The sequence below is a fragment of the Erinaceus europaeus genome, chromosome 4 (genome assembly GCF_950295315.1).
Source record: "Erinaceus europaeus chromosome 4, mEriEur2.1, whole genome shotgun sequence".
NCBI lineage: Eukaryota > Metazoa > Chordata > Mammalia > Eulipotyphla > Erinaceidae > Erinaceus > Erinaceus europaeus.
The window spans coordinates 29,111,817-29,138,016 of NC_080165.1; the positions used below are offsets into that span (position 1 = coordinate 29,111,817).

At 41.4% G+C, this 26,200-nt stretch overlaps 1 protein-coding gene across 3 annotated transcripts in view; it reads left to right on the forward strand.

Annotated features, from left to right (window-relative positions):
- LOC103112713 (serpin B6-like) overlaps positions 1–25,947 on the forward strand; it is a 40,680-nt gene extending 14,733 nt beyond the window's left edge. The window contains exons 1-7 of one of the 3 annotated variants that reach the window (XM_016187718.2): positions 6,884–7,012; positions 12,859–13,033; positions 17,471–17,620; positions 21,594–21,711; positions 23,118–23,260; positions 25,105–25,260; positions 25,452–25,947. In XM_016187718.2, coding sequence (XP_016043204.1) covers positions 12,869–13,033; positions 17,471–17,620; positions 21,594–21,711; positions 23,118–23,260; positions 25,105–25,260; positions 25,452–25,856 — 1,137 coding nt within the window. In that variant the 5' untranslated portion in view covers positions 6,884–7,012; positions 12,859–12,868 and the 3' untranslated portion in view covers positions 25,857–25,947. Of the gene's footprint in view, positions 1–6,883; positions 7,013–7,145; positions 7,279–12,858; positions 13,034–17,470; positions 17,621–21,593; positions 21,712–23,117; positions 23,261–25,104; positions 25,261–25,451 lie in introns of those variants that run through there. The other 2 variants (XM_016187720.2, XM_016187719.2) reach the window with 2 other exon arrangements.
- The last annotated feature ends 253 nt before the right edge of the window (positions 25,948–26,200 follow it).

Below are 26,200 nucleotides of genomic sequence, written 5' to 3' on the forward strand. Positions count from 1 at the left end.
TTAGTTTCCTAATATTTTTACCAGTTATTGCTAATTGTCTATATTCAGAAGGCAAATGACATGCTCAGCTTTCTTCTGTCCTTAAATCCCCTTCTCCTTCCAGTTCACTTTTGCCTCTAGATGGCTCTGTTTCTCCAAATTCAACAAGAGTTCTGAGAGAGTCAACTGTCCCTGCCCCTGCTGCCCAGCCCATTCTGAGTCTCCAGGGCAGCCTTTCCCTCCTTGCTCTCTTTGGTACAGGCACTTAACTCCTTTGAGCTGCCCTGTGCTACACAGCAATATGATCATCCCCTTTCCTTATCGAGCTGAACTGCTGAAAAAATAGAAGGGCCATGTTTTATTTCTTGATTTCTTTGTGATGTGATACTGTACTTGGTACAACACACTTTTAAGAAATGAAGTTTGAGAATTAGTAACATTATATGTGATTTTTCCTACTCTACCATCTAGTGGGGTTTTCATAATATGAATTGGCTATGGAGAGAGTTTATAAAATCCAAGCATCTGAAGGCAAAAAGTGGGTCATGGTTTTAAGAAAAGTAGCTTTTTGAGGTGGACAACTGTCAAGATGTTGCTTCAGAGTGTGAAATCAAACTTCATTTTATACAAAGCAAGTGGCTGAGGTGGTAGCTCACCTGGTGGAAGTGGGGACTGTCATTCCTGGCACTGTGAGTGTCGCATGGATCCACTGTACTGATTTCTAGTCACTCTGTCTCATTTATTGTGAAGCTTTATCTAGTATAAGATTTAAACAAAAGATAATTTTAAAGGAATAACAGATGGATGAATCTTCTCAAGCTGATAAAGAAAAATATGAGGGCATCATTAATGAATGAATCTAATCAGTTTTCTTATAATAACCACTCACGTACCATATATATATGTTTTTTGTTTCTTATAATCAATGACAGTTGGATATAGAGCCATATATGACCCTACATCCAACTGTCATTGATTATAAGAAACAACAAAATATGCATTCTAAAATTAATCATTTTCTCTCATTTTTCAAATTGCTAATTAAAATACTATAAGGTAGTCAAGCACTGCATTATTGCACATCTTGGCTCTTTAACCTTTGTTTTATGATTTTTCATTTTATTAACACCAGGCTTATCATTGGGGTGTAGTGCCTGCATGATGAATCCACTGCTTCTGGTAATCATTGTGCTCTCCGTTTCTCTCCCTCTTCTTCTCCTTCTCCTCCTCCTCCTCCTTCTTCTCCTTCTCCTTCTTTTTATAGGAGCAGATAGAAATTGAGAGGGAAGGGAAAGGTAGAGAGGGGAAAAAGAGAGACACCTACAGTATTGCTTTACTGCTTGTGAACTTCCCCTTTGCAGGTGGGGACCAGGGTCCTTATACATGGTAATATGTGTGCTTTACCAGGTGTGCTGCAGTCTGGTCCCCAAGGCTCATTACCTTTATAAATCAATTATCTTAATTATGGGAGTGCAAGAAATATCCACACATGAGTTCCCAAGAATACCAGCAAGACTAGAGGAAATTCAAAGTTAAGTCACATTCCTGACCCATTAATTAAAAAATTTAAATATATTTTATTTATTTACTTATTGGATAGAGACAGAGAGAAATTGAGAGGGAAAGGGAGAGAGAGAGAGAGAGGGAGAGGGAAAAAGAGAGAGAGTGAGAGAGAGAGAAAGGGACCTGCAGCACTACTCTACTGCTCATGAAGTTCCCCCCTCCAGGTAGGGACTGGTGGCTTGAACCTACGTTCATTTTAACATGTGTAATTGTTACATTGTTATATGTGTGTGCCACTGCCCAACCCTTCGTTTTTAAAAAATTTATATAGCGAGAGGGACTAAAGCAGTACTCCACTATCCATAGAGTTCCTCTTGTCGTTGTCATTGTTATTTGTGGCCACATGTGAGGCTGGGGCCAATACCTCGCATCAGTATGCTACATGTTCTGCTGAGAGCACTCCCTCTGGCCCCCAGGAGCCTCACTTTCATTGGTTTTTTTCATGACCTCCATGGGCAGATGAGGAGCTAGTTTCATTTTGTCCTTAGTATTGTAGAAACCCACCTTCCTGTGACAATCTCCTTACTCTTGACCTCATCACATTTTCTTGTGTTGCTTACTGGTCTTTCAGAAGTAACCTCTGACACAGACAGGTCTCAAGAAAGTTTCTAGGAGCGACTGGTTTAATTTCTTTGATAGAACTGTTAAAACATGAGGTTTGAAGAGCTTTTGAGTATTGCAAATGTTGCCAAGAAAGTATTGCTGTATGTTACCTGAATAAATTGTCTGTTGTTTGTAGTAAACTCTGCAAGGTTTACAGTTCTAAGGAAGGCCAAATAGGAATAGATAGTTGCCTGGTAAGTTTTTTTTATGTACTTATTGGAAAGCAGGAGTTCTAGTTTTAGACCAGTCTCAGAGTGTTCTACAGATGTGTAACAAATTTCCATTTAACTAGGTTGGGTTAACTAAGCGATTGACCTAATTATAGATGATTTAACCCATTAAGCTGTTTTTTTTAAACTTATTAAAGGCCCCAGCTGACTATTTAGACACATATTTCTCAGGTCATTCATCATGGACTGATATTTTTATTTACTTATTTGTTTATTTATTAATGGATAGAAAGAGAACATTTTGAGAGAGGATAGGGAGGCAGAGAGGGAAGAAGACAAAGAGACATCTGCCGCACTCTTTCACCACTCGTGAAGTCTCCCCCCTGCAGGTGGGGACCGGGGACTTGAACCTGCATTCTTGCACACTGTAATGTGTGTGCTTAACCAGGTGCCTGACTCCCCCATATTTTTATTTAAATAGTATTGATTTATAGTATTGTATAGGTTTCTGGTGTACCTCATTTTTAATCAGCATCTTTTAGCTAGAAGGGCAGAGGGAGAGAAGGAGATACCAAGCACTGAAGCATCTCCTAATGTGTTGTATACTGCAATGCAAGTATCCTTCCAGGTGAGCTTTCTGGTCCCCATGTAGTATGATTTAAAAAAAAAAAGTGTGGCTAAAGCAATTCCAATTCATCTCTACCACTAGCGTCTGGGGAGAAATGTTTTTCAAGTTTTATGAGTCTGTCCATAAATGTAATATTGACAGATCTACACAGTGACAATAGTATTGCATAATGCCACACTGGGTTTTCCACAGCTAGGAGGGAAGCAGCCTTTCTCCTTTTGTGTTAGAGGTGAAATGCCAGTGGAATAACACTAATATACTAAATGAGAGAGAGAGTGAGTGAGTGAGTGTGTGTGTGTGTGTGTGTGTGTGTGTGTGTGTTAATTGGGTCATGGGTGAGTTACCATGAAGTGCTCTCATGTTAACATTCATTTGTCTTAAATGAACTGGGTACAGGCTGCAACATGCTTCTTGAATAAGTTTTGTCAATTCATTATTTTCAAAGGAGGATTACTTTTAAAAACATACAACTTAGCAAAGTAAAATATGAACTGATTATAGTCCTGAACCTGCTGCCACACCCTCCTCCTCTGACTGACTCTCCCCTATTGCTAGAATTCAGCCTGACAGCAGTCACTAGGGCTAGCGCTTTGTATCATCCAGATAAACTTAGTTCTCTAAGACAGGGGTGGGGAAACTTTTCTCTCTCAAGGGCCACTTGGATATTTATAACATCATTCACGGGTCACACAAAATTATCAACTTAAAAATGAGTCCTTGATGCTGCTATGAAAAAGCCTCTGTTGCCTTGGCAAGGCTAGACCTAATAATTTTGTGGGTGACATACAGTCAGGCTGTTGGATATTCCCCACCCCTGCACTAAGGGGAGTGCTGAGCAGAGACACAGGGGTAGTTTGGCTTACATCCCTTTTTACCACATCTGAACTGGTCCAGTACAAAGATAACTTTAGTTGCAAGTTCATTGATGATCTTGTGTCTTTAGTCTTACATAGGGAGATGCAAGATTAAAACAGACATCAATCCATCCACCTGCTGTATAGGGTAAGAGAAATTCCGCATTTGGGCAGAGGTCTCAAAGTTAATTGATGAAAGGATAGCCCAGAACCAGATAAAATGACAGTAGGCAGGACGGCAATGCCTTCACAAGATCTCCATTGGAATTGTCAGCGGAGACATGTTAGCAATAGCAAGCTTAGTGAGATGATCTTTTGCCTGACAGGTGGAATGAAGCAATATGCTGTAAAAATCTGTTAATTATGATAAGCTCAGGGAGAGTATCCTAGGGAAAGAGGAAAACCCAGCCTCATTCCAGAAAAGATTATTTGTTACTTTAACAAAGTGCACAGAATCAACCCTAACTCTAAGGCAGGGAAAATAATATTAGGGGCCTACTTTATTAGTCAGTTTATTCCTAACATTCTATGTAAATTGCAGAATATAGAGCAAGAACTTCAAGCCCTAAGCTACTATACCACTTATACTAACTTTTAAAATCTGTAGCAAGTATATTGCTGAGGCAAAAGGAAGGATCTATGAGAGGCATACACAGAGCAAGGAGCAAGCCAGCCTGATTGATGTTGCAATCAGCAGCACCCTGTGAATTAATGACAACCATAACCATACACACCTCCAACACATGGGCGGAGACCATGGTAGTTTTAAGTATGGGAAGCCTAGAAACTGAATATAGAACTGCTCACACCAGGGACCCTTGCTCCCCATCCTGGATGCTGTCCTCTTTGAAAAAAAAAAAACAAAAACAAAAAAGGAAGAAAAGCCACTGGAGAAGGAATTCTTCCCTTTTCCAGTCCCTGGAGGTATATACCCCTCACCAGGAAGACTTAGAGGCTAAAGAACATTGATGGTTCACTGGGAGAAGTCTACTTAAGTAGCACACCTTATTCCTAGACTTTCCCAGAATGATTTTAGCCAGCAACCTCACTGCCTTCTGAACCTTAAGTGCCTCTTACTCATACTTGTGAAGAGGTGTTTAGTGAGACCTATTCCGGTAGGCCAAATTTAATGGATCAGCATCTTGAAAGCCCAGAGCAGGAATGGTTTACAGACTGAATTAGTTTTATTAATGGATTCAGAAAGTAAGATATACTATAGTCAGCCTACAAAAAGTCATGGGGGCACAAGTTTCCTCTCCAGGCATTTCTATCTCCAGGCTCTTTCTATAGCCTAACAAATGGACAATGAACTCTGAAGAGTTAACATCTTCAGATTCTGAGGACAACTTTTTGGTCTTACCCGTGCAGCAATTTGGAAAGAATGAGACTGACTCACTACAAATAATTGTCCCCTTAAACATGAAAAGAAGATATTGACCCTCCTGGAGGCTGGCTGTATGAGGATAAAGAGAGGTGGCTGTAATTCCTTATAAGGCACATCAGGGGATGGGTCTATACAAAGTAAAGGAGACAAGCTGGCTGACAGAGTAGCACTGATAACTGCACCTACTGATGACACACATCTCCATCACAATCCTCAAAAGCTACTTTTTGAGGGTACCAGCAGGCTTCAATGGGGGTGCTGCAGAAAGAACATAAACACCTTCCTAAGATAATTGGCATGGATCTAAATGCAGCATCTACACTCGGCCACTTACTTGCAATGAGATGCCTTAAAATAATGAATCACTTAGACATATGGAGGGAAGGAGCTCTCCAACACTGTAAAACAAGTGGTGAGAAACTGTGAAGTGGGTACTAGTGACCAAAGATATGCTGGAGTCCAATAGCAAATATGCTATTGGAACTTTACCCCACAGACTAACTTGCCAGATGGGGAAGGAGAGGTTGTTTTGTTAAATATACAAAATCACCACCAACAAAAAATTCATAGAGAGTCCTTTAGACCACCTTACCTCCATCTACCCCCTCCCCTTTCTAAAATCAGTGGTTTGGATAGTCGGGGGCAGGTGATGCCAGGGAATGAAAAGCCTTTCTGTGAAAACTCATGTTATTTTACCAAACAACCTATTCTGAAGATTTCTTTGGGCACAAATTAAAGAGGACCCCCCAAAAAAAAAGAAAAGAAAAAGAAAAAAAGAAACATTTGGGGAATCCTGAGAAATCTGCAAAACCAGAGAGGTCTAGGTTAGAGAGTTCGAGAAGAGAAACAATAATCTGGGTTTTACAACAGGGTGGGATACAGAAGCACTGCTATGTTTTTATATGTTGCTTCATTAAGTTAACGGAATCAATACGAAGACAGAAAAGATCTATAGATTCATAGATCAATTTAACCAGACAAAACTTCAAACTCGGCTAAAACTTCCCTTCCTCCTGAGCCCTTTCTGCTAAGAGAGCCCAAAGATGGCGGAAGTGGATTATTCCACATGCATGTGTCTAATTTCTCAGTACCTTCGAGTCTGATTTACTTGGGTCAGAAGTACCAGAGTCTTTGAACAATTGTATGGGTTTGGTTCATTTTATTTTTTCTTTATTGGGTAGATTAATAGTTTACAGTCGACATTAAAATACAGTAGTTGGTATATGTGTAACATTCCTCAGTTTTCCACATAACAATGTAACCCCCATTAGGTCCTTCTCTGCCATCATGTTCCAGGACTTGAGCCCCTCCCCCCAACCTGCACCTCCCACCCCCAGACTTTTACTTTGGAGCAATACACCAACTCCAATTGTGTGTTTCATCTTACATTTCATCTCTTCGCTGCCTAAAGTTAAGTCCATGTCCCAGGAGTAGGAACTGAGAATGTCATTCCCATGCTTTACGAAGCACAGCCACACATCTCTGCTCCCGGATTGCAAATTTCTAGAGGGTCAGGCCTCGGGTGGATACTAATGCGAGCACCCTAAAGAAGGAGCGGCTTCTCCCACAGGGAGCGGGCGAGGAACCTCCGATAGGCTTGGCTTCCAGACAGCTGTGGCTACCTGGTGCACACCTATTTACTTCTCTGCCCCGCCTTCCTCCGGGCCCCCACTGCAAAGGGTCACTATGGGTGGGGTACAGGCGGTGCCCTAAGCAGGCTTCCTGGACTCCGGGCCCGCCCCCGGCCACGCTCGGTATTTGAGGCCTGGAGCTGCAAGGACTCCTACAGCCCATTCTCCTGCTTGCTGCCAGCCAGGGTGGCCACACACTGGTGAGTATCTGATGAGAAGGGACAGCAGCCTGCAGAGCTTGGGTGTCCCTTCTGGGGCCGGGCAAACGTGGGAGGAGGAAGGAGCCCGGGCGCCCTGGAACCGCAGCCCCGCGGGGAGGGAGGCCCGAAGGGAGGCAGGTGGCCGCGCGGAAGCTGGGGCGTGGCCGCGCGCAGCCGTGACCCGCACCGGCCCGGCAGGACTGGGGCCCGGAAAGTGAACGTCCCGCTCGAGTTTCTCCGCGGGCCTCAGCAGCAGCCGCCGCCGGGTGAGTTGAGTTGTGGCCGCAGCCGCGGCCTGCGCAGCTGAGGATAGCGGAGCCGAGAACACGCAGCCCCGCCCTGGTGCGGAGCCGCCGGCCGGGCATGGGGGTGGCGCAGAGCCGCCCGGGGTGCTGCGTGAGGCTCCGGGGCAGCAGGGACCTCGGCCTACCCCGCAGCCACAGGTGACCCCCACGGCCCTCGGCCACAGGAGACCTCCGTGCACCCCGCGAGGCGTTGGGAGTCCAGGAGAGTTGGAGGCCGGAGTCGGGGTCCCCCCACAGCTTCGGTCTTCCCACCCGCCGGGTGGGGCGGTAGTGGGAGGAGTGGAGGGGATCTGGTGCCTACTACCGAGGTTACTCAGATCTGGGAAGGTCATCGTAAGGGCCATTCCAGACCCTTCTTCTTCTTTGCTTTGACTTAAACTCACTACAGGCTAAATAGTACACGATTTGGTGTCTTCAGGGCTAAAGAAAAAAAAAAAAAAAGACACGGAGAAAATTCGAATCACGGTTGGAGATTGGTGTGCTCGAAAAAATGGGCATTTAAGGTTTCTTTCTTCCATTTGTTCCCTCCAACTCCCTCCAAAAAAAGAAAAAAAAGCTTGGTTTTGGAAAAGAGAAGTATTATGATTAATATTCACATGCTGCCAGGAATACACGAGGGGGCGGGACAGGGAGGAAAGTTGTGGGATTGGATGGGGGATAAGAAGCAGGGCCCCTGAAGATAGGAATAAAGCCTGAGGCTACCTACATCTTCCCTGGCGTAGGACTGATGAATGATGATGTGAAAGCAACCTTTGGATGAATTTATTGCGGAGAGATAAGAATGTATGAGTACTGGTAACAGTGCTATGGGGCGTGTCCCAGAATTTCGAAACTACTCCTGAGTAATCACATCCTTCATTTTATGCCATCACAGCAAAGTGCAATTTTAGTCATACAAGGTCACATCAACGAGGTATATAAGAGTAAATATATATAAAATTATACTCAAACTGGCCAATTTCAACATAAGACATTTTTATTAGAACTCGAGGTATTATGGTTAACTCCAACCAGTAACAACAGAGTCAAGAATGAATGGGATCACCATCCTTTTCTGTTTGTACTAAGAACATCCTCTGTCACGGTAGGTGTTTTGGGGAAGACCACACTGTACAGTTCCAAGTTTCCTGGATCTTAGGTTAGGCTAAGGCATTAAAAGGAAGAAAACATTTCATTATACACATTTATTGAATACCACTGTGCATTCACTATGTACTAGGCATTGGTTTATAGATCAGACCAATCTTTAAGTGATTAAATCTTATAGGAAACCACAGCATCCTTAATCTAAGAATTTAAGAAGCACAATTAAATGGTGACATCTTAAAAATTATAAAGATTTGGCCACTTCTTCCTACTTGTTAGATGGGATGCTGTTTAAGTTGTGAATCTTATTAAAGTCAACCAGACTTTTAAAAAATATGATGTGATCAGTTAATTAAAATCAGTTATGAACATTAATATTTCAGTTACTGGTTGTACTACCAGAGAAAACTGGTACAAGGATAGATCCAGACTTAATAAATATATATACATACATGCACACACAAAAATTGTTTATCAATCAAATCTTAATATACAATTTTTATGTCCATGATTAATGGCACTTACATTTTTACTGGAGTAGCATTGACTTTTACAATATAAGTTTCAGGTATACAGCTTCACATATCTGTATATACCACACCAACAACAACCAAAGGGTTAGTGCTCATCCACCACCATTTAATGGACTCCTACTACTTTTATCCACCTTAAGCCCCTTGCCTTCTGGCTATCACAATTCTGTTGTCAGAATATAGAGGTTTGCTATTATTTTAATTTGTCCATTTGCTTGGTTTCTGTATCTTCCTCTTATGAGTGAAATCATGTAGTATTTGCCTTTGCATAGTTATGAATAGCAAGATACCATTTTTTCTAAAAAAAGAAAAAAAAGGCTAAGTAGTATTACCATGCATATGCACCACATCTTTATTTATTCATCAGTGGACACTTAACCCCATATCATGACAATTACAAATATTGCTACAACGGATGTACAGGTCTATGTATCTTTTCCAATGAGTGTTTTCATGGTTCTCAAATATTTTATTTTTAAAAGGTACAGGTATTTATTCATTTAAATTTCTTTATTCGGGAATTAATGTTTTACATTCAACAGTAAATACAATAGTTTGTAAATGCATAACATTTTTCAGTTTTCCATATAACAATACAACCCCTACTAGGTCCTCTTGTCAGTACAGGTTTTTTTTTTTGTTGTTGTTGTTGTTGTTGTTTTTTGCCACTGAGGTTATTGCTGAGCATTGCTCTGGTAAAATAAATCAATATATACATAAATAGAATGTGAAATATTTGGATAAATTTAACAAGCTTGGGATTATAAACATGCTTATTGAGTTCCTGTTAAGGAAGAAGGAAGCTGTCTCTAATATTTTGTCATTGCTGCTGCTAATAGTGACTGCTGAAGTAGATAATCCTTATCACATATCAAGTATAGGAAGTATCTTTTTCTATTGAAGGGCCTTTATTAGGAGTGGGCTATTCAATTACTTCATCATTAACTTATCTGCTATTATGAGATTACTTTGTATGTCCTGGACAGACCCCTGGGGCACTGTTGATTCAGTGTTTCTCTTTTATTTAGTAACTTGTGTAGGACATACATATAACTTTATTCTTTGTGGCTATCAGAGATAATTTTCAAATGAGAGTACAGACCTATATTTTTGATTTCATTGTAGGCTTTGAAGACTGAAGTAAACCTATCTCTTCATTTTTTATTTAGTGGCAGCACTTACTGTTAAAGGTAAAAGGGAACAGCTTATCTAGTATATTCCATTTTTCTTACAAAGAGAAGGAATCAAATAATTGTTGATATTCCAGGTTTCATAGTTGGGACTGCAAGCTCCACTCCCTCTCCTCTTTCCTCTCCCCTCCCCTCTCCTCTCCTCCCCTCCCTCTTCTCCTTCTCTGAGTGCACTGTGCTGGCTTGTTATTTGTAAGCAGTGTTTCTGTTTTATCATACTTTTCACTGGAAATGATTCATCTACAAGTTCTATGGAAAGTCTTAAACATGTTCCAATGAATGCTGTCATGCAAAAGTGGCTGGAATTTTATTTTTAAACAAGAATGGTAAACAAAATGTAGCAGGCCTATTAGTTGTTATATAAGCTTCCCATGACTCTTGATTACTAAAGATTCTGGCTACATTGGCACATAATTCTGGAGTTCTGGAGTCTCAACAGATTTCATGGGGTGAAATAGAGTTAGTTGTCAGCATGGTCTGACACCCTCCAAAGCATCCAGAGAAGGATTCTTTCTGTCCTTTTCCAGCTTCTAGAGTTGTGTTCCCAAGTTTGTGATCTTCCTTGAGTTTTTAAGCCAGTAGGATAGCATCCTGCCTCACTTCCCAATTTGCTTTCTTCTGCCAAGTATGCTTTGGTTCTCTCTCAGAGGATTCATGTCCTTACAGTTAAGGGCTATGAAATAATCCACGATTGTTTCCCCATCACAAGATACTTAAATGAATCACATCTACAAAGACTCCATTGGCAGAGGGGGCTTACGAGTAGTGGTGCACAGGGTTAAGCGCACATAGTACTTAGTGTAAGGATCTGGGTTTGAGCCCCTGGCTCCCCACCTGCAGTGGGGACATCTCACAGGCAGTGAAGCAGGTCTGCAGGTGGCTGCCTTTCTATCTCCTAGTCATCACCCAATTTTTCTCTATCTTACCCGGTAAAATGGAAAAAAAAAAAAAAAAAGGCCACTAGGAGCAGTGGATTTGTAGTGCCGGCAGGCAAGAAAAAGAAGACTCTATTGGAAGATAAAATATTGTGTATAGGAGGGCCAGGCGGTGACACACCTGGTTAAGCACACACCTTATAATGAGCAAGGATCCAGGTTCAAGCCCCTGGTCCCCACCTGCAGAGGGAAAGCTTCACAAGTGGTAAAGCAGGGCTGCAGTTGTCTCTCGGTCTCTTTCCCTCTCTGTCTCTCCCTTCCCTCTCAGTTTCTCTCTGTCTCTATCCAATAATAAATAAGTAAAACATAAACTAAAAAGGATATTGTGGATAGGTCCCAGGGTTTAGGGTATTTGGGACCTTTATTCAGTTGACCATACTAAAAGTATACAGAAAAGATCCTTGGTGAAAAACAGGTTAATTTCTCATTAAGTGGCACTTTCCTTTTTCATGCCCTCCATTAAATATTTATCTTTGCGTTTGTAGGTTCTCAGATGAGTTATTGAGAGTATTGTACAGTACTGGACTAGGAAACCATTAATTTGGTAGATACTTGTCAGCCATGTCAGAGCTCATGGGTGCTGCGCCCCACAGAGTCACCTCCTCATGGCAGCTCTGCCACATCATCAGCTTCCTGAGAATGCTTGGGCTCTTCACTGGCTCCCGACACATCACCCCATTCCTCTGAATCCACTTTTTAAAAAACATTTATTTATTTATTTTCCCTTTTGTTGCCCTTGTTTTTTATTGTTGTCGTAGTTATTGTTATTGATGTAGTCATTGTTGGATAGGACAGAGAGAAATGGAGGGAGGAGGGGAAGACAGAGAGGGGGAGAGAAAAACAGACACCTGCAGACCTGCTTCACTGCTTGTGAAGCGACTGCCCTACAGGTGGGGAGCCGAGCTCTCGTGGGATCCTTACTGCGGTCCTTGTGCTTTGCTCCCCTATTATTGGTATTCTTATGAGGTTGCAGGTACTGAACCCAGCACCCCCTACATGCATTTCACCATTGAGCCACCTCCTTATGTATTTTGTCTTAATGTTATAAATGACGTACAATGAAAATTACTTGTCATTGCAAAAGATAAGGAGTTGAACCAAGGTGTTTATTCTTTTGCAAAAGAGCGGTTGGTGAGCTAACCGTGGCAGTCAGGCAGCAGTGCACCTCCCTTACCCTTCTTCCTTCTTTTATGCTTGACACAGAACTGGCCTCTCCACCCTTAGGCTGGGCTTCAGAGCTCATTATCTCCCCATTGTGTAAATAAGGAAAAGAAGAGACTCTGAGGGTCTCTACTGGTGGATTAGCAAGCACTGCAAGTAAATATTATCTGACCTCAAGAATGCAGAACTAGTGAGCATGGGTAGTTATATATAACAATTTATATAAAACTATTTTTGTATTAAACAATTGTTCTATTCATGTTCCTTTGAAGAGAAGTCCTAACCATCTCTTACAGGTGCAATGTAGACTTCTCTCCCACATTGTAAGAGCTGTCAGTCATGAAATCATCCAGATGTGCAAACTACTATATTTCACTGTCAGTCATAAACTATTAATTCCCCCAATGAAGAAAAAGCAGTAATAATTCAGAAAACCTGTGAAGAAGCACAGAGTTTTGTGTTTATACCTATTTTCCCACTGAACCACAGCATGGTGTGTGTGTGCGCGTGTGTGCGTGCGTGTGTGCGTGCGTGCGTGCGTGTGTGTGTGTGTGTGTGTGTGTACTAGCTAAATGGGAATGCAGTCACATACAGACTTGTATTTATGAGATGCTGACTCAGAATTTACTGTTGCAGACCCGCAGTCATGAACATGCTGTCGGAAGCAAATGGCAACTTTGCCTTAAGCCTTTTGAAAAAGCTGGGTGAAGACAACTCCAAAAATGTGTTTTTTTCTCCTTGGAGCATCTCCTCTGCCCTGGCCATGGTCTTAATGGGGGCAAAGGAAAACACATCGACCCAGATATCCCAGGTAAGTACCTGGGCCATTCCAGCTGTGGAAATGTTGACATGGTATCCTTGTTTGCATAATTGCTAGTGTTGTAGGGAGGACAGGGCCACTGAGAGGACACATTCCCCCCCCCCCATAAGAAAATCCTGGACTGAGCAACTCTATCTGATATATATATATATATATATATATATATATATATATATATATATATTTATAGGTGATTTAATATTAATTTACAAAATTACATGTCAACAGAGGTATAATTCCATACTGTTCCCACCACCAAATTTCTGATTCTTCAGTCCCTCCATTGCAAACTACTGTAGTTCTCTTAAGTTTGCAGACATGGATTAACTATCATCTCTACAACTATCTGTCTACATTTGTACATAGTTACCTTTTTTCTTCCAGGTCCAATCCTCTCTTCCCCTCCAAGCCACACATAACCCTATAACCACATCCAGATGTTACTTCCTTTTCCTCCTCTCTCTCTGTGTGATTATGGAGCTGGAGTTCAGAGCCCTCTTATTGTCTTCTTCCCATCACTTCTCCCCCACTGGGAGTATGGATCAGAATTGTTTTTGGGGTGTAGAAGGCAGGAGTTCTGGCTTCTGTAATTGAACAACTCTGAGTGGGTTACAGTGGTACATTCCATTCATCAGAATGAATAGTTTCCCCACCTCCTGCTGTTCACTTGTGTAACAGGTCCTTTAGTGACATCACTTCATTCAGTGCTGATGAGAGAAAAATCTTTGGTTCTTTTGTTAACTGGAAAGACTGGGAACAGATATTTTATTTCCCATTCATTGAATATCATATTTGGAGATTATATATATATATATATATATATATATATATATAGTATATTTTAACCATTGCTCCGCTCTGGTTTATGGCAGTATAGGGGATTGAACCTGGGACTTTAGAGCCATTATGCTATACCCCCACCCTATATATTTCTTTTTTTTTTCTTTTTCTCCCTCTTTTTTTTTTTTTTTAAACAAGGTCACTGCTGAGCTCTGGCTTATGTTAATGCAGGGAATTGTAGCTCAGACTTCAGAGCCTCAGAAAAACACTTTTGCATAACAACTGTGCTAACATTTAGTTTGCTAACAATAGTTTGTACATGCTGAGTACCTCTCCTAACACCAATATATTGTTTAGGTTCTATTTGAGAATGAAACCAGTTCTTCATTAGCTTAACATTCTCTTCCCATACATTACCTAAGAGAAACCACATATTCCTGGACATCTCTTAGCCAGATCCTTGATCCACTGGGGAAATAGTCAACCTCATGAAGGTGATAGTTGGCCATACCTCCCGGTGTGACACCCATGATTTCCCTCTCTCCAGCCTCCAGCAGTTCTTTCTTCACTGTCTTGCATCCTCCTTATCTTCTCCTCTTTTCCTTCCAGCCTTGGCCAGCATCCAGGTCCAAAGCCAGTACCACATGTTTAGATTTTTGCTATGACCGAACCTTACTTTCTTTTTTAAAAATCATTTTTTATTATTATCTTTATTTATTTATTGGCTAGAGACAGCCAGACATCAAGAGGGAAGGAGGAGATAGAGAGGGAGAGAGACAGAGAGACACCTGCAGCCCTGCTTTACCACTCATGAAGCTTTCCCCCTGCAGGTGGGGAAGGGGCTCGAACCTGGATCCTTGTGCACTGTAACATTTGTGCTCAACCAGGTGAACCACCACCTGGCCCCTAAAACCCTACTTTCTTTTTTACTTTTTTAAAATTTATTTTTATTTATTTATTTAATTAATTTTTTTTTTTATTATCTTTATTTATTGGATAGAGACAGCCAGAAATCAAGAGGGAAGAGGGTGATAGAGAGGGAGAGAGACACAGAGACACCTGCAGCCCTGCTTTACCACTCATAAAGCTTCCCCCTGTAGGTGGGGACCAGGGCCTTGAACCTGGGTCCTTGTGCATTGCAATACATGCACTTAACCAGGTGCGCCACCACCCGGCCCCTAAAATTTATTTTTATATTACAGAATTACATGTCAACAGGGGTTTGAATCCACGCCATTCCCACCACCAGAGTTCTGAATCTTCACTCTACCCACTGTAATCCACCACAGTTCCCCTAAGGTTATAGATAGGGTCCAACCATCATCTCTACAACTATCTGTCCCCATTCATACATAGTTGCCCCTTCTTTTTCTGATTCAATCCTCTCTTCCTCTCTAAGCCACTCATGACATCATAGCTACCTCCATATGTCCCTCTCCTTTTCCTCCTCTCTCTGGGTGCGGATGGAGCTGGAGTGCAGAGCCCTCATCCTATCAGTTTCCCCCTGCTGGGAGCATGGATCAAGATTGTTTATGGGAAAAAAAAAAAAGATTGTTTATGGGGAGTAGAAGGTAGGATTTCTGGCTTCTGTAGTTGCTTCTCCACTGAGCGTGGGCATTGACAGGTTGATCCATGCCACCAGCCTGTAGAACTCTACTTTCTTGTCAGCTATAGCTGCTAAGCAAACTGCCTGAACCAGGAGTAACTGGAAATAATGGTGAGTGACTGTCAGATTCTAAGCCCTGACCTTGTGCTGATAGCTAGGGTGACTCATGCTTTAAGAAACTCTCACAGGAGGCTTGCTGCCAGCTGTTTACTGGAGCTTCAATTCCTTGTGGCTTCCAGTTAGTGACTTGGATATCCTGACACATCAAGGACTGACTGACCTACAACAGAATCAACCTGGAGTAGCCAGGAAAGATTTCACTTTTCCTATCACTTTTTATCGGCATTTTTTGTCTGACAAATGCTAGGTACTCTGGCTCCATGCAGGAATTGATAAAGGGAAGGCAACTGGATAATTTCTAGGACTCCTCTTTGTTAATCAGAAGAACTTTCTAAACTGGATCGAGGATATGTACAGGCTTTAGACTGATCTTGTCACATCAGTTGCCCCAAGCTAAATCACACTGACTTTGTATATTCTTTTCTTTCATTCTTAATTGAGGTAATGTTTGTTTATAAGACTCTAGTTTCTAAGGGTGTGGTTGCACAGCTGTTTATGATTTGTGTTGTCCTATTATACCTACCACCAGAGTACCTCTACTAACACCAAAGTCTGTTGGATTCCGGCTACCTTATAATCTCCTTTCCCTAAACTTGGGTGACCTCAATTCTGTAGTCAGAGTTCAAGATTCTGTTTTCATTTGTCTTTACCTTTTTCTTTTCTTTTCTTTTTTTGCCTCCAGGGTTATTGTTGGTGCCAGCACTACATATCCACTGCTCCTGGCGGCCATTTTTTTTTTTTTTTTTTCCATTTTATGGGCTAGGACAGAGAGAAATTGAGAGAGGAGGGGGAGAGAGAGAAAGAGAATGATAGACATCTGCATCCCTGCTTTACTGATTGTGAAGTGGATCTCCCTGCAGGTGGGGAGCGGGGGCTTGAATCCAGATCTTTGTGTGGGTCCTTGAGCTTCATACCATATGCACTTAACCAAGTGCATCATTGTCCTGCCCCTACCTGTTTCTTTTCTTTGTTTATTTCTCCTGACCCTCCATATCTTCAGTGTAGCTGAGTGCATTTGGGGTCTCTGCATGCATGACATTGATCAGCAACCCTGTTTCTTCTTACTTTAGAGAGACTGAGGAAGAAAGGAAAGAAGGAGAGGGAGAGAGAGAGAGAGAGAGAGAGGGAGAGGGAGAGAGAGAGAGAGGGATGCCGGCATGTTCCACTGTCATGGAGTTTCTCAGGAGCTACTTAAGATGCTTCCATCTAGGGTCTTACACATGGTACAGTGTATGCTTTACCAGATGAGCTGTCTCCTAGCCTCTTCTTTGTTATTTTATGTCCACCTATAAGGGATACCATACTGTATTTGTCCTCTTGAATTATTTTACATATCATGAACGATAATTTAGGATAGTTGTATCCATGTTGTCGCAAAAGTTACAACGTCATAATTCTTTGTAGCCAGGTCATATTCCATTGTGTATATAATGCAACTCCCTCATCCACTGATTTGTCATTTTATACTTAATTGCTGCCAAATTTTGGCTGTTGTGAAGAGTACTGCAGTGAACATAGGTGTGTGTGTGTGTGTGTGTGTGTGTATCTGCAAAGATACATACACACACACACACACACACACACACACACACACACACAGATGTTTTTGTGTTTCCCAAATACTAGGAGTAGAATTGCAGGGTCATATAGTAGATCTGTTTTTAGTTTTTTAGGAAGTTCATCCAGTTTTCCATTGAAGAGCTACACTAATTTATGCCCTCACCAACAGATCACAGTTTTTTTCTGTTTCTGTTTTTTTTTTTTTCTTAATATACAGAGCATTCTATCTGATGTGAGATGGTATTTTGTTGTTTTGATCTGTGTGTCTTGTGTCTGCTCAACTCCATTTTCTAATGTGGTGTGTGTGTATTTGTGTGTTTTTGATGATAGATTTATGTGCTTTTATTGTGTTTTGATTTCAGGCATTATTTTTCAGTGGGAGTGAGGGTGGAGCTGGAGATGTGCACCAGGGCTTCCAGTCTCTTCTCACTGAAGTGAACAAGACCGGCACACAGTACTTGCTTCGGACAGCCAACAGGCTCTTCGGAGAAAAGACATATAATTTCCTCTCAGTAAGTCACACACGCTGTATCACTCAAAAGCAGAGATAACAGAGATAACTAGAAGTGGGGAAATGGGGTCATGTGGTGGGGCAGCAAATTCACACACCCTGAATTCACACAGATGGACTATGTCTCCGCATAGCAGCCTCACATGCTTCCTTCAACCTTCTTTCACTTTTATCATGTATGAAACGACTATCACAGCCAAGACTGTTCAGATGTTTGTGAAGATTCAGTGACTTAGTCACAAAAGAATAAGGTAATCTAGCACAATTTTGAGATGAACATTTAAAACAAACAAATGATCACCATGGTTATTTTAAAATCACCGTTTCACATACTGGTAGCTTTTTGTGCAGGCTAGGACTTATTCAGCTTTTTGTACAGGCAAATGTTTTGGTTGTTTTCTTTAACAAATAACTCTTTTAAAAATTTTCTTTATTGGGGGATTAGTGGTTTACAGTCGATAGTAAAATACAGTAGTTTGCATATGTATATAACATTTTTCAGTTTTCCACAGACAAGTAACTCTTTTAAAATATTTTTTTATTTTATGTATTATAGAATAGAGACAGAGAGAAACTGAGAGGGAAGGGAGAGGTGAGGGAGAGAGACTGAGCAATACCTGTAGCCCTGCTTCACCACTCAATGAAGCTTTCCGCCTGCAGGTGGGAACCAGGGGCTCTAATCTGGGTCCTTGTGCACTGAAATGTGTGCACTCAACCAGGTGTGCCACCACCCGGCTCTGACAAAGAACTTCTTAAGAGTTTTTACTTAACTAATGATAGTGAGTCTATTTGTTTATAATTGTATTACTTTTTTATTTTTAAACTATGAAATTTGTGAGCATATTTTTAAAAAATATATTTATTTATTCCCTTTTGTTGTCCTTGTTGTTTTATTGTTGTACTTATTATTGTTGTTGTTCTTGATGCCATTGTTGTTGGATAGGACAGAGAGAAATGGAGAGAGGAGGGGAAGACAGAGGGGCGGGGAGAAAGACAGACACCTACAGACCTGCTTCACCGACTGTGAAGCGGCTTCCCTGCAGGTGGGGAGCCGGGGTCTCGAACTGGGATACTTATACCCGTTCCTTGTGCTTTGTGCATCCTGCGCTTAACCCGCTGCACTACTGCCCGACTCCTGAGCATATTCTCATTATATAAGAATGCAAATAAAGCAGGCAAGAAAGAATCCTCCAAACCTTTCTCTCACACCTCACACCCCTCGATACTTCTCATGTGTTTGTAGACTTGATATGTGTCTCCCTTCTTTATAAACTGTTTTTCTTTCATTTCATGATGCCATTATACTGTATATTGTTTTGTAATTTCTTAATTTTTTTTTGGTTTATATGTGTATTTAAAAGAGAGAGAGAGAGAGAGACTAACCACAGCAGTGCTCCAACATATCTAGTGTTGAGATCAGACTAAGGTTCTCAGCATGTAAATGCCACTGAGTGAGTCACTGTCCTGGTCACTGTTTTGTAATTTCATTTCTTTTGATATCTTTAAAAAAAAATTATTTCGGGAGTCGGGCTGTAGCGCAGCAGGTTAAGCGCAGGTGGCGCAAAGCACAAGGACCGGCATAAGGATCCCGGTTCGAACCCCGGCTCCCCACCTGCAGGGGAGTCTCTTCACAGGCGGTGAAGCAGGTCTGCAGGTGTCTATCTTTCTCTCCTCCTCTCTGTCTCCCCCTCCTCTCTCCATTTCTCTCTGTCCTATCCAACAACGACAACAACAATAATAACTACAACAATAAAACAAGGGCAACAAAAGGGAATAAATAAATAAAATAAAATAAAATAAAAAGAAAATTAAAAAAAATTATTTATTTCATTTTTTGCCCTTGTTTTTTTAGTTATTATTGTTGTTGTTATTGATGTCGACGTTGTATAGGACAGAGAGAAATTGAGAGAGGAGGGGAAGACAGAGGAGGGGAGAAAGATAGACACCTGCAGACCTGCTTCACAGCCTGTGAAGCGACTCCCTTGCAGATGGGGAGCTGGGGGCTCGAACCGGGATCCTTAGGCTGGTCCTTGGCTTTGCTCCGCCTGTGCTTAATCCACTGCACTACCGCCTGACTCCCATCTTTTGATATCTTGTATAGTCATTTAATTATTTATTTATTGGGTAGAGGCAGGAGAAACTGAGATGTGGACATGTAGTTTGTATACAAACTAGGTCATACAGTAAAGATTTTTCTTTACTAGTGATTTAATAATGATTAATAAGATTGTAAGGTCATAGAGGTACAATTCCATACAGTTCCCACCACCAGAGTTTTGTGTCCCATACTCCTCCATTGGAAGCTTCCTTATTCTTTACCCCTCTGGGAGTATGGACCAATATTCTTTTTTTTTTTTTTTGATTTTTAAAATTTATTTTTAAATTTTATTTTCCCTTTTGTTGCCCTTGTTGTCTGTTGTTGTTGTTATTGATGTTGTTGTTGGATAGGACAGAGAGAAATGGAGAAATAAAGGAAAGACAGAGAGGGGGAGAGATAGTTAGACACCTGCAGACCTGCTTCACCACCTGTGAAGTGAACCTCTTGCAGGTGGGGAGCTGGGGCCTGGAACCGGGATCCTTACGCTGGTGCTTGCGCTTTGTGTCACTTGTGCTTAACCCTCTGTGTCACTGCCCTGCTCCCTTGGACCAAAATCTGTTATGGGTTGCAGGTGGAAGGTCTGATTTCTGTCATTGCTTCTCTGCTGAACATGGACGTTGGCAGGTCAATCCACATCCTTAGCCTGTTCCCTAGTAAATCTTTCTGTTCATGATATTGTGTATATGTACATGTGCTACTCCAAAAAGGATTTGTCGGAGGGCTGAAGGGAGTGAAGCTATGATGTGTTGTCAAATGCTGTTCAAATCTCATTTCCCTTCCTTCCCAGGGTATTAACAGTGCTCATTTCTACCCACCATTATCAATTCTGCATATTGTTAACCTTTGACATGAGATTGAACAACTTTATTTATTGAGAATTTACATCTTTCTTAGAATTGCTTATCAATGTATTCTTTGCTTTGTGCCCTTTACTGACTGATGGGTTATTGGTAGATTGGGGAATCAAACTTATGTTGTATAATTTTTAATTTGCAGACTTAACTGTTTAAATCACACTGATGTAGAGTAACAATCAAATATAGTATAGTATAAAATAGTGTTAAGATTTATACACCAGAATGTGATTTTGCAACTTGTCTGACTTATTTACTTATTTTTATTAGCCTTAGCTACTTTTTATATTCTTACCATCTGTTTATAAATCTTAGATGTTGAGAAAAGTGAGACTTTAGTAACACAAAGAACTAGCTGTTTATATTTTTTTTCTCTCCTTTTTGGGTGGATATTTGAAGAAAGGTACTGATATTTACAATTTTTTGTATATTGGAATATAAGATAAAGAAATTAGAAATACTTAGCAACTGTATCTTGTTGATTTTCTAAGAAATATATAATCCTCTAGTGGAAAGAAAATCCTGAAAGGGGGAATGGAATGCTTAGTTATGAGTTATGCAAAAGAAAGTTTGGGAAATCATTAAAAATTTTTTTTGTTATCATTGTTTGTTTATTGGCTAGAGACAGCCAGAAATCAAGAGGGTAGGAGGAGATAGAGAGGGAGATAGACAGAGACACACCTGCTCTGCTTCACCACTCTCAAAGCTTTCCCCCTGTAGGTGGGGACTGGGGGCTTGAACCTGGGTCCTTGTGCATTGTCCTGTGTGCTGCGCTCAACCAGGTGCACCACCACCTGGCCCCACTCATGTTTACTTACTATTCAGACCATTCTTATTTAGTAAATAAACTGAGATTGAATGTTGCTACAACCTGAAAAACTGGAATTCAAACAGTATCTCATATTTATTTGTACATTATATATGTGAATCATAAGTTTATCATTCTTTTGATTTGACCGATTGAAGATGTTGGTGTTTCTTATTTTTATGGCCATGAGGTTGAGCTGGTCTTTCTTTCCTAGTCTTTCAAAGATTCCTGCCACAAGTTCTACCATGCAGAGATGAAAGAGCTTGACTTTATCACTGCTTCAGAGAAGTCTCAAGAGCACATTAACTCCTGGGTAGCTGAAAAGACTGAAGGTGAAAATGCATTGCTATTTTGTCTTCATAAAATTCTAATCATACTTCTGGTTAGTTTCTTCACCAGATAATCAAAATAGATAAGAATAATTTTTCTTAAATCTAAAATGTGGTCTCCAAAATATTGTCAATGGGTGAGATTTTCTCTGGTTTTCCTTTGTCCTCACCACTGTGTCTGCGGTGTTATTCAGTGGTCAGAACACCTCTTCCAAAACAGTCCACATGTAAGTTTTCTTGGAGGGGATACTGTTAATGTAGGTTCTCTTTGTTCACTGATAGAGGTAGGAACAGTTGGCACTACAGGTCTCAAATAGTCTCTCCTTCTAGCATTGCTCAAATACAAATTGTCATGTGACATTCATTGAAGGACATTTAGCCAAGTTCTTGTTCAACTTCAGTTTTTTCTCTTCTCCCCTCTCTATTTCTTCTTCCTTCCTTCCTTCCTTCCTTCCTTCCATTTCTTTCTTCCTTTTCTTTCTTTTCTATCTTTCTCTTTCTTTTCTTTCTTTCTTTCTTTCTTTCTTTCTTTCTTTCTTTCTTTCTTTCTTTCTTTATTTCTTTCTCTCCTTCTTTCTTTTTTACCAGAGCACTACTCAGCTCTGGCTTATGGTGGTGCGGGGTATTGAACCTGGGACTTGACAGAGTCTCAGGCATGAGAGTCTGTTTGCATAACCATTGTGCTATCTACCCCTGCCTCTCCCCTATTTCCTTTCTCTTCTTCCTTCCTTTCTTTCTTTCTTTCTTTCTTTCTTTCTTTCTTTCTTTCTTTCTTTCCTTCTCTCTTCATTTCTTTCTTCTTTACAAGCAGTCTTTCTCTCCCTCTCCCTCTCCCTCAGTTTGTGTTCATAGTATTTTACAAGACTATAAGATTACAGTCTCTGGTTCCACACTACACTCACCACTGAAGCTCTGTGCTCTCACCCTCCTAGAAATAACCACCATGATTCTCACAAAGTCTTAGAGATAGTTTGTTTACTTCTGGTTTTTCCAACTACAGTTCTTAATTTAAATGATTCTTTACACTTATACAATGTTCACTTCTCCTCCTTCTCCTTCACTTCCTCCATCTTCTGCCTCCCCCCTTTTCTCCTCCTTTTTTTTATGATACTTAAAGTTCCTTTGCATTGTAGGCATGACACATTTCCTTATATCTCACACGTTATGAATTTATTCTGCATATATTCATTTTAATGTGTTTTATTGAAATAATGGTGTTTTCCTTTCCAGTATCATTTGTTTCTGTTGTTGCTGTTGTTTTAAGGACAAATGCCCTCTTCGTGATTATAGATAGTTGAGAAGTAGTCCATGTCCTTGATTGCTCACAGGGTCTAATCTGAGTTAACATCCTATGTCAGGAGATACTTTAGCTAACTGGTCTTTCTTTTTCCTTTTTTTTTTATTTTCAGGTAAAATCAAAGAGCTGCTGTCTCCCAATACAATTAATCCATTGACTGCCATGGTTCTTGTGAATGCCATCTACTTCAAAGGAAACTGGAATAGCCAGTTTAAGAAACATCTGACAAAGGAAAGACCCTTTAAAGTCAGCAAGGTGAAGATTTTTTCAATCATAAGGGAGACTGGTGGAAACAAATTCACTTTCACCTTGGTTTTGAAAACATGCAAGAAGTCCTGCCTCAAGGCACTTGTGCTTTGTATGACCTTATGCAGTCTTTGCAGCCCGCCTGGGGCCTGTCTACACCCTTCTACTTGTCTTTATCTTCTGTGCGGTCAAAGCCGGCTAGTATGCCTGGGCTTCTGGTCTAGCCACTTCTCTCCTGTGTCACCTGCTACACTTTTGCCAAGTGACTTGTCAGTATGACAAATCAGATTGTGTAGCTTTTGGGATTAAGTTTCTTCTTGGCTTTCTAGAAAATTTGAAGTCAAGTTCAAACCCCAAAATAACATTTGAAGGGTCTCTATTGACACAGATCCTGCCCATTTCTCCTTAATATTCTATTTTTACTGCCCTTGGAGTTTCTCTCCCATTTGGTATCTATAAGCCTTCCATCCAATAGGTCGGTCTGTTTACCTCATCTAACCTTCTGGTTAAGTGGGTGAGTGAGATGGCCAAGGTCCAGAGGGCCTACATGGTTGAATCAAGTCAGGCCTTGTCAGAACAGGCCTGATTAGGCAGAGAGCCATAGAGATATTTGTTGGTTTCTTCATGGTCTACAGAGCATGGTTTTTTGCTGTGTTCCTTTGAAGTCATTTGAGGCCTGCAGAATGCCAGGCACAGTACTGAGCACTCTCATCATATGCACAGAACCTGCATAACACTCCACTGCTCTAGAAGCTTGTTTTCTCCTGAGGAAAACACAGAAAGCATAAATAAGGAATCAGGAAAGTATATGATTGTTGTTTCAGAGACAAACACAGAGGAAGGGATACAGTTTCAGATAAGAGTTTTTAGAATGGGGAAGATGTGTTCTCCAGCATCTGGGGAAAAATTTGTACAGCAGAGACAGAATGAATTTGGTTTGCCAAAGGAACCTTGGGGTGTGACTCTAGCAGATTAGGGAGGGAGAGAGAGCAGAGGCATGGTGGACTGATACTCACCATGATAAGGTCACTTGGGGATTTAAGCTTCCTCTCCTTCTATATAGACAGGAAACCATAGAAAGGTGACTACAGACAAAGAACAGCCTGGGGCTGGGGAGACAGTATACAGGGTTATGCAGTTAGACTTCCATATCTTAGGCTCCTGAAGTCCCAGGTTCAGTTTTTGTGCCAGCAGAAACTGGAGCTGAGTAGTGCTCTGGAAAATAACAAGTGATATATAATCTGTTTACACATAGATTCACGGGATTCTCTCTGGCAGCTCTGCTGAGGACAACTACTGGATGGGGTGAAATCACTCAGAAAGTTTTCATTTTTGCTCCAGAGGTAGACTGACAGCAGCAGAGGCAGAAAGGGCAGATTTGATTTGGGTTCTATTAAAGAGAGCCAATATAGTTGCTAATGAGTCAGATGTGGGATGTGAAAGAGATGTAAATTAAGCTACTGAAGGGGTTTTGACAGCCTGATGGATAGTGTTGTCATTGATGCTACTAAAATGGGACAGTTGAAAGGAAAGATGAAGAACCCAGGGCAAAACATGACACTGGAGATTTCTTTCATAGCCGTCTGAATGAGTCATATAGGCTGTCAACTAGAACAAGAATTCCTGAATTTGACTGAAAGTCTTAAGACTCAATGGAATCAGTAGAAGAAAGAAGGGTCGGGACTAAGCCCAGAGTGCCCAGCATTCGGAATTGACTTAAATGAAAGGAACCAAACAGGAGATGATGTGGTGTTCTAGAAGACAAAGTCTTTTCAGAGACTAGAATGACCTGCTCTGTCCTGTAGGTTATGTGCTCTTGTTTCAATGAATTTGTTTATCCACTTCCTTCACAGGATGAAACCAGACCTGTGCAAATGATGTTTCAGAAATCTACCTTTAGAATGACCTACATAGGAGAAATATTCACCAGAATCCTGGTGCTTCCCTATGTGGGAGAAGAGCTGAATATGATCATCATGCTTCCAGATGAGCAGACCATCTTGAAAACGGTAAGGTGTGCTAAGTACTTGCTGAAGTGGAAGTTCTCCTGTAGCCACTCCCCTATTTCTGCTGTCAAGCCTTTGAAGCCGTCCCTCCCCACTGCCATTACCACGGACCACGCTGCACAACAGTGATGTCACTGTGGGTGCTCCTCAGCACAGCTGTGTGCTGGGTTTTCAAAGCCCCATCTCTTTGCTAGGTGGAGAAAGAACTGACTTACGAGAAGTTCCAGGAATGGACCAGACCAGACATGATGGACGAAGAAGAGGTGGAAGTGTTCCTCCCCAGATTCAAGCTGGAGGAGAGTTACGACATGGGGAATATCCTGCGAAGTCTGGGTATGACCGATGCCTTTGAGCAGGGCAAGGCAGACTTTTCTGGAATGTCATCCAGGAATGACCTGTTTCTGTCCAAAGTGGTGCACAAGTCCTTCGTGGAGGTCAATGAGGAAGGCACCGAGGCAGCAGCGGCCACTGCCGCCATCATGATGATGCGGTGTGCAAGAATCACCCCCAGGTTCTGTGTTGATCGCCCCTTCCTCTTCTTTATCCAGCACACCAAAACCAATAGCATTCTGTTCTGTGGCCGAGTTTCCTCTCCATGAGGAGATACCTCCTGATACCTCACAACGTGCCTGCTACCCAGAGTGACCTTTGATGTCATTTCAGAAATAAAAGTTCTGGTTTGAAACCTTATGGTCAAAATTGTTATTTTGTTGTCTTTACATGTTATATCTTTCTTTTCTTTCCTTTTTTTGCCATTATGGATAGGGGCATTCAGAAATCGAAAGGAGAGGGGGAGACAGAGAGGAAGAGAGACACCTGCAGCCCTGCTTCACCACCTGTAAAGCTTTCTCCCTGCAGGTGGGGACTGGGGGCTCGAACCTGGGTCCTTGCTCATTTTAACATGTGCACTCCCCTAGGAATGCCACCACCTGGCCCGTTACAT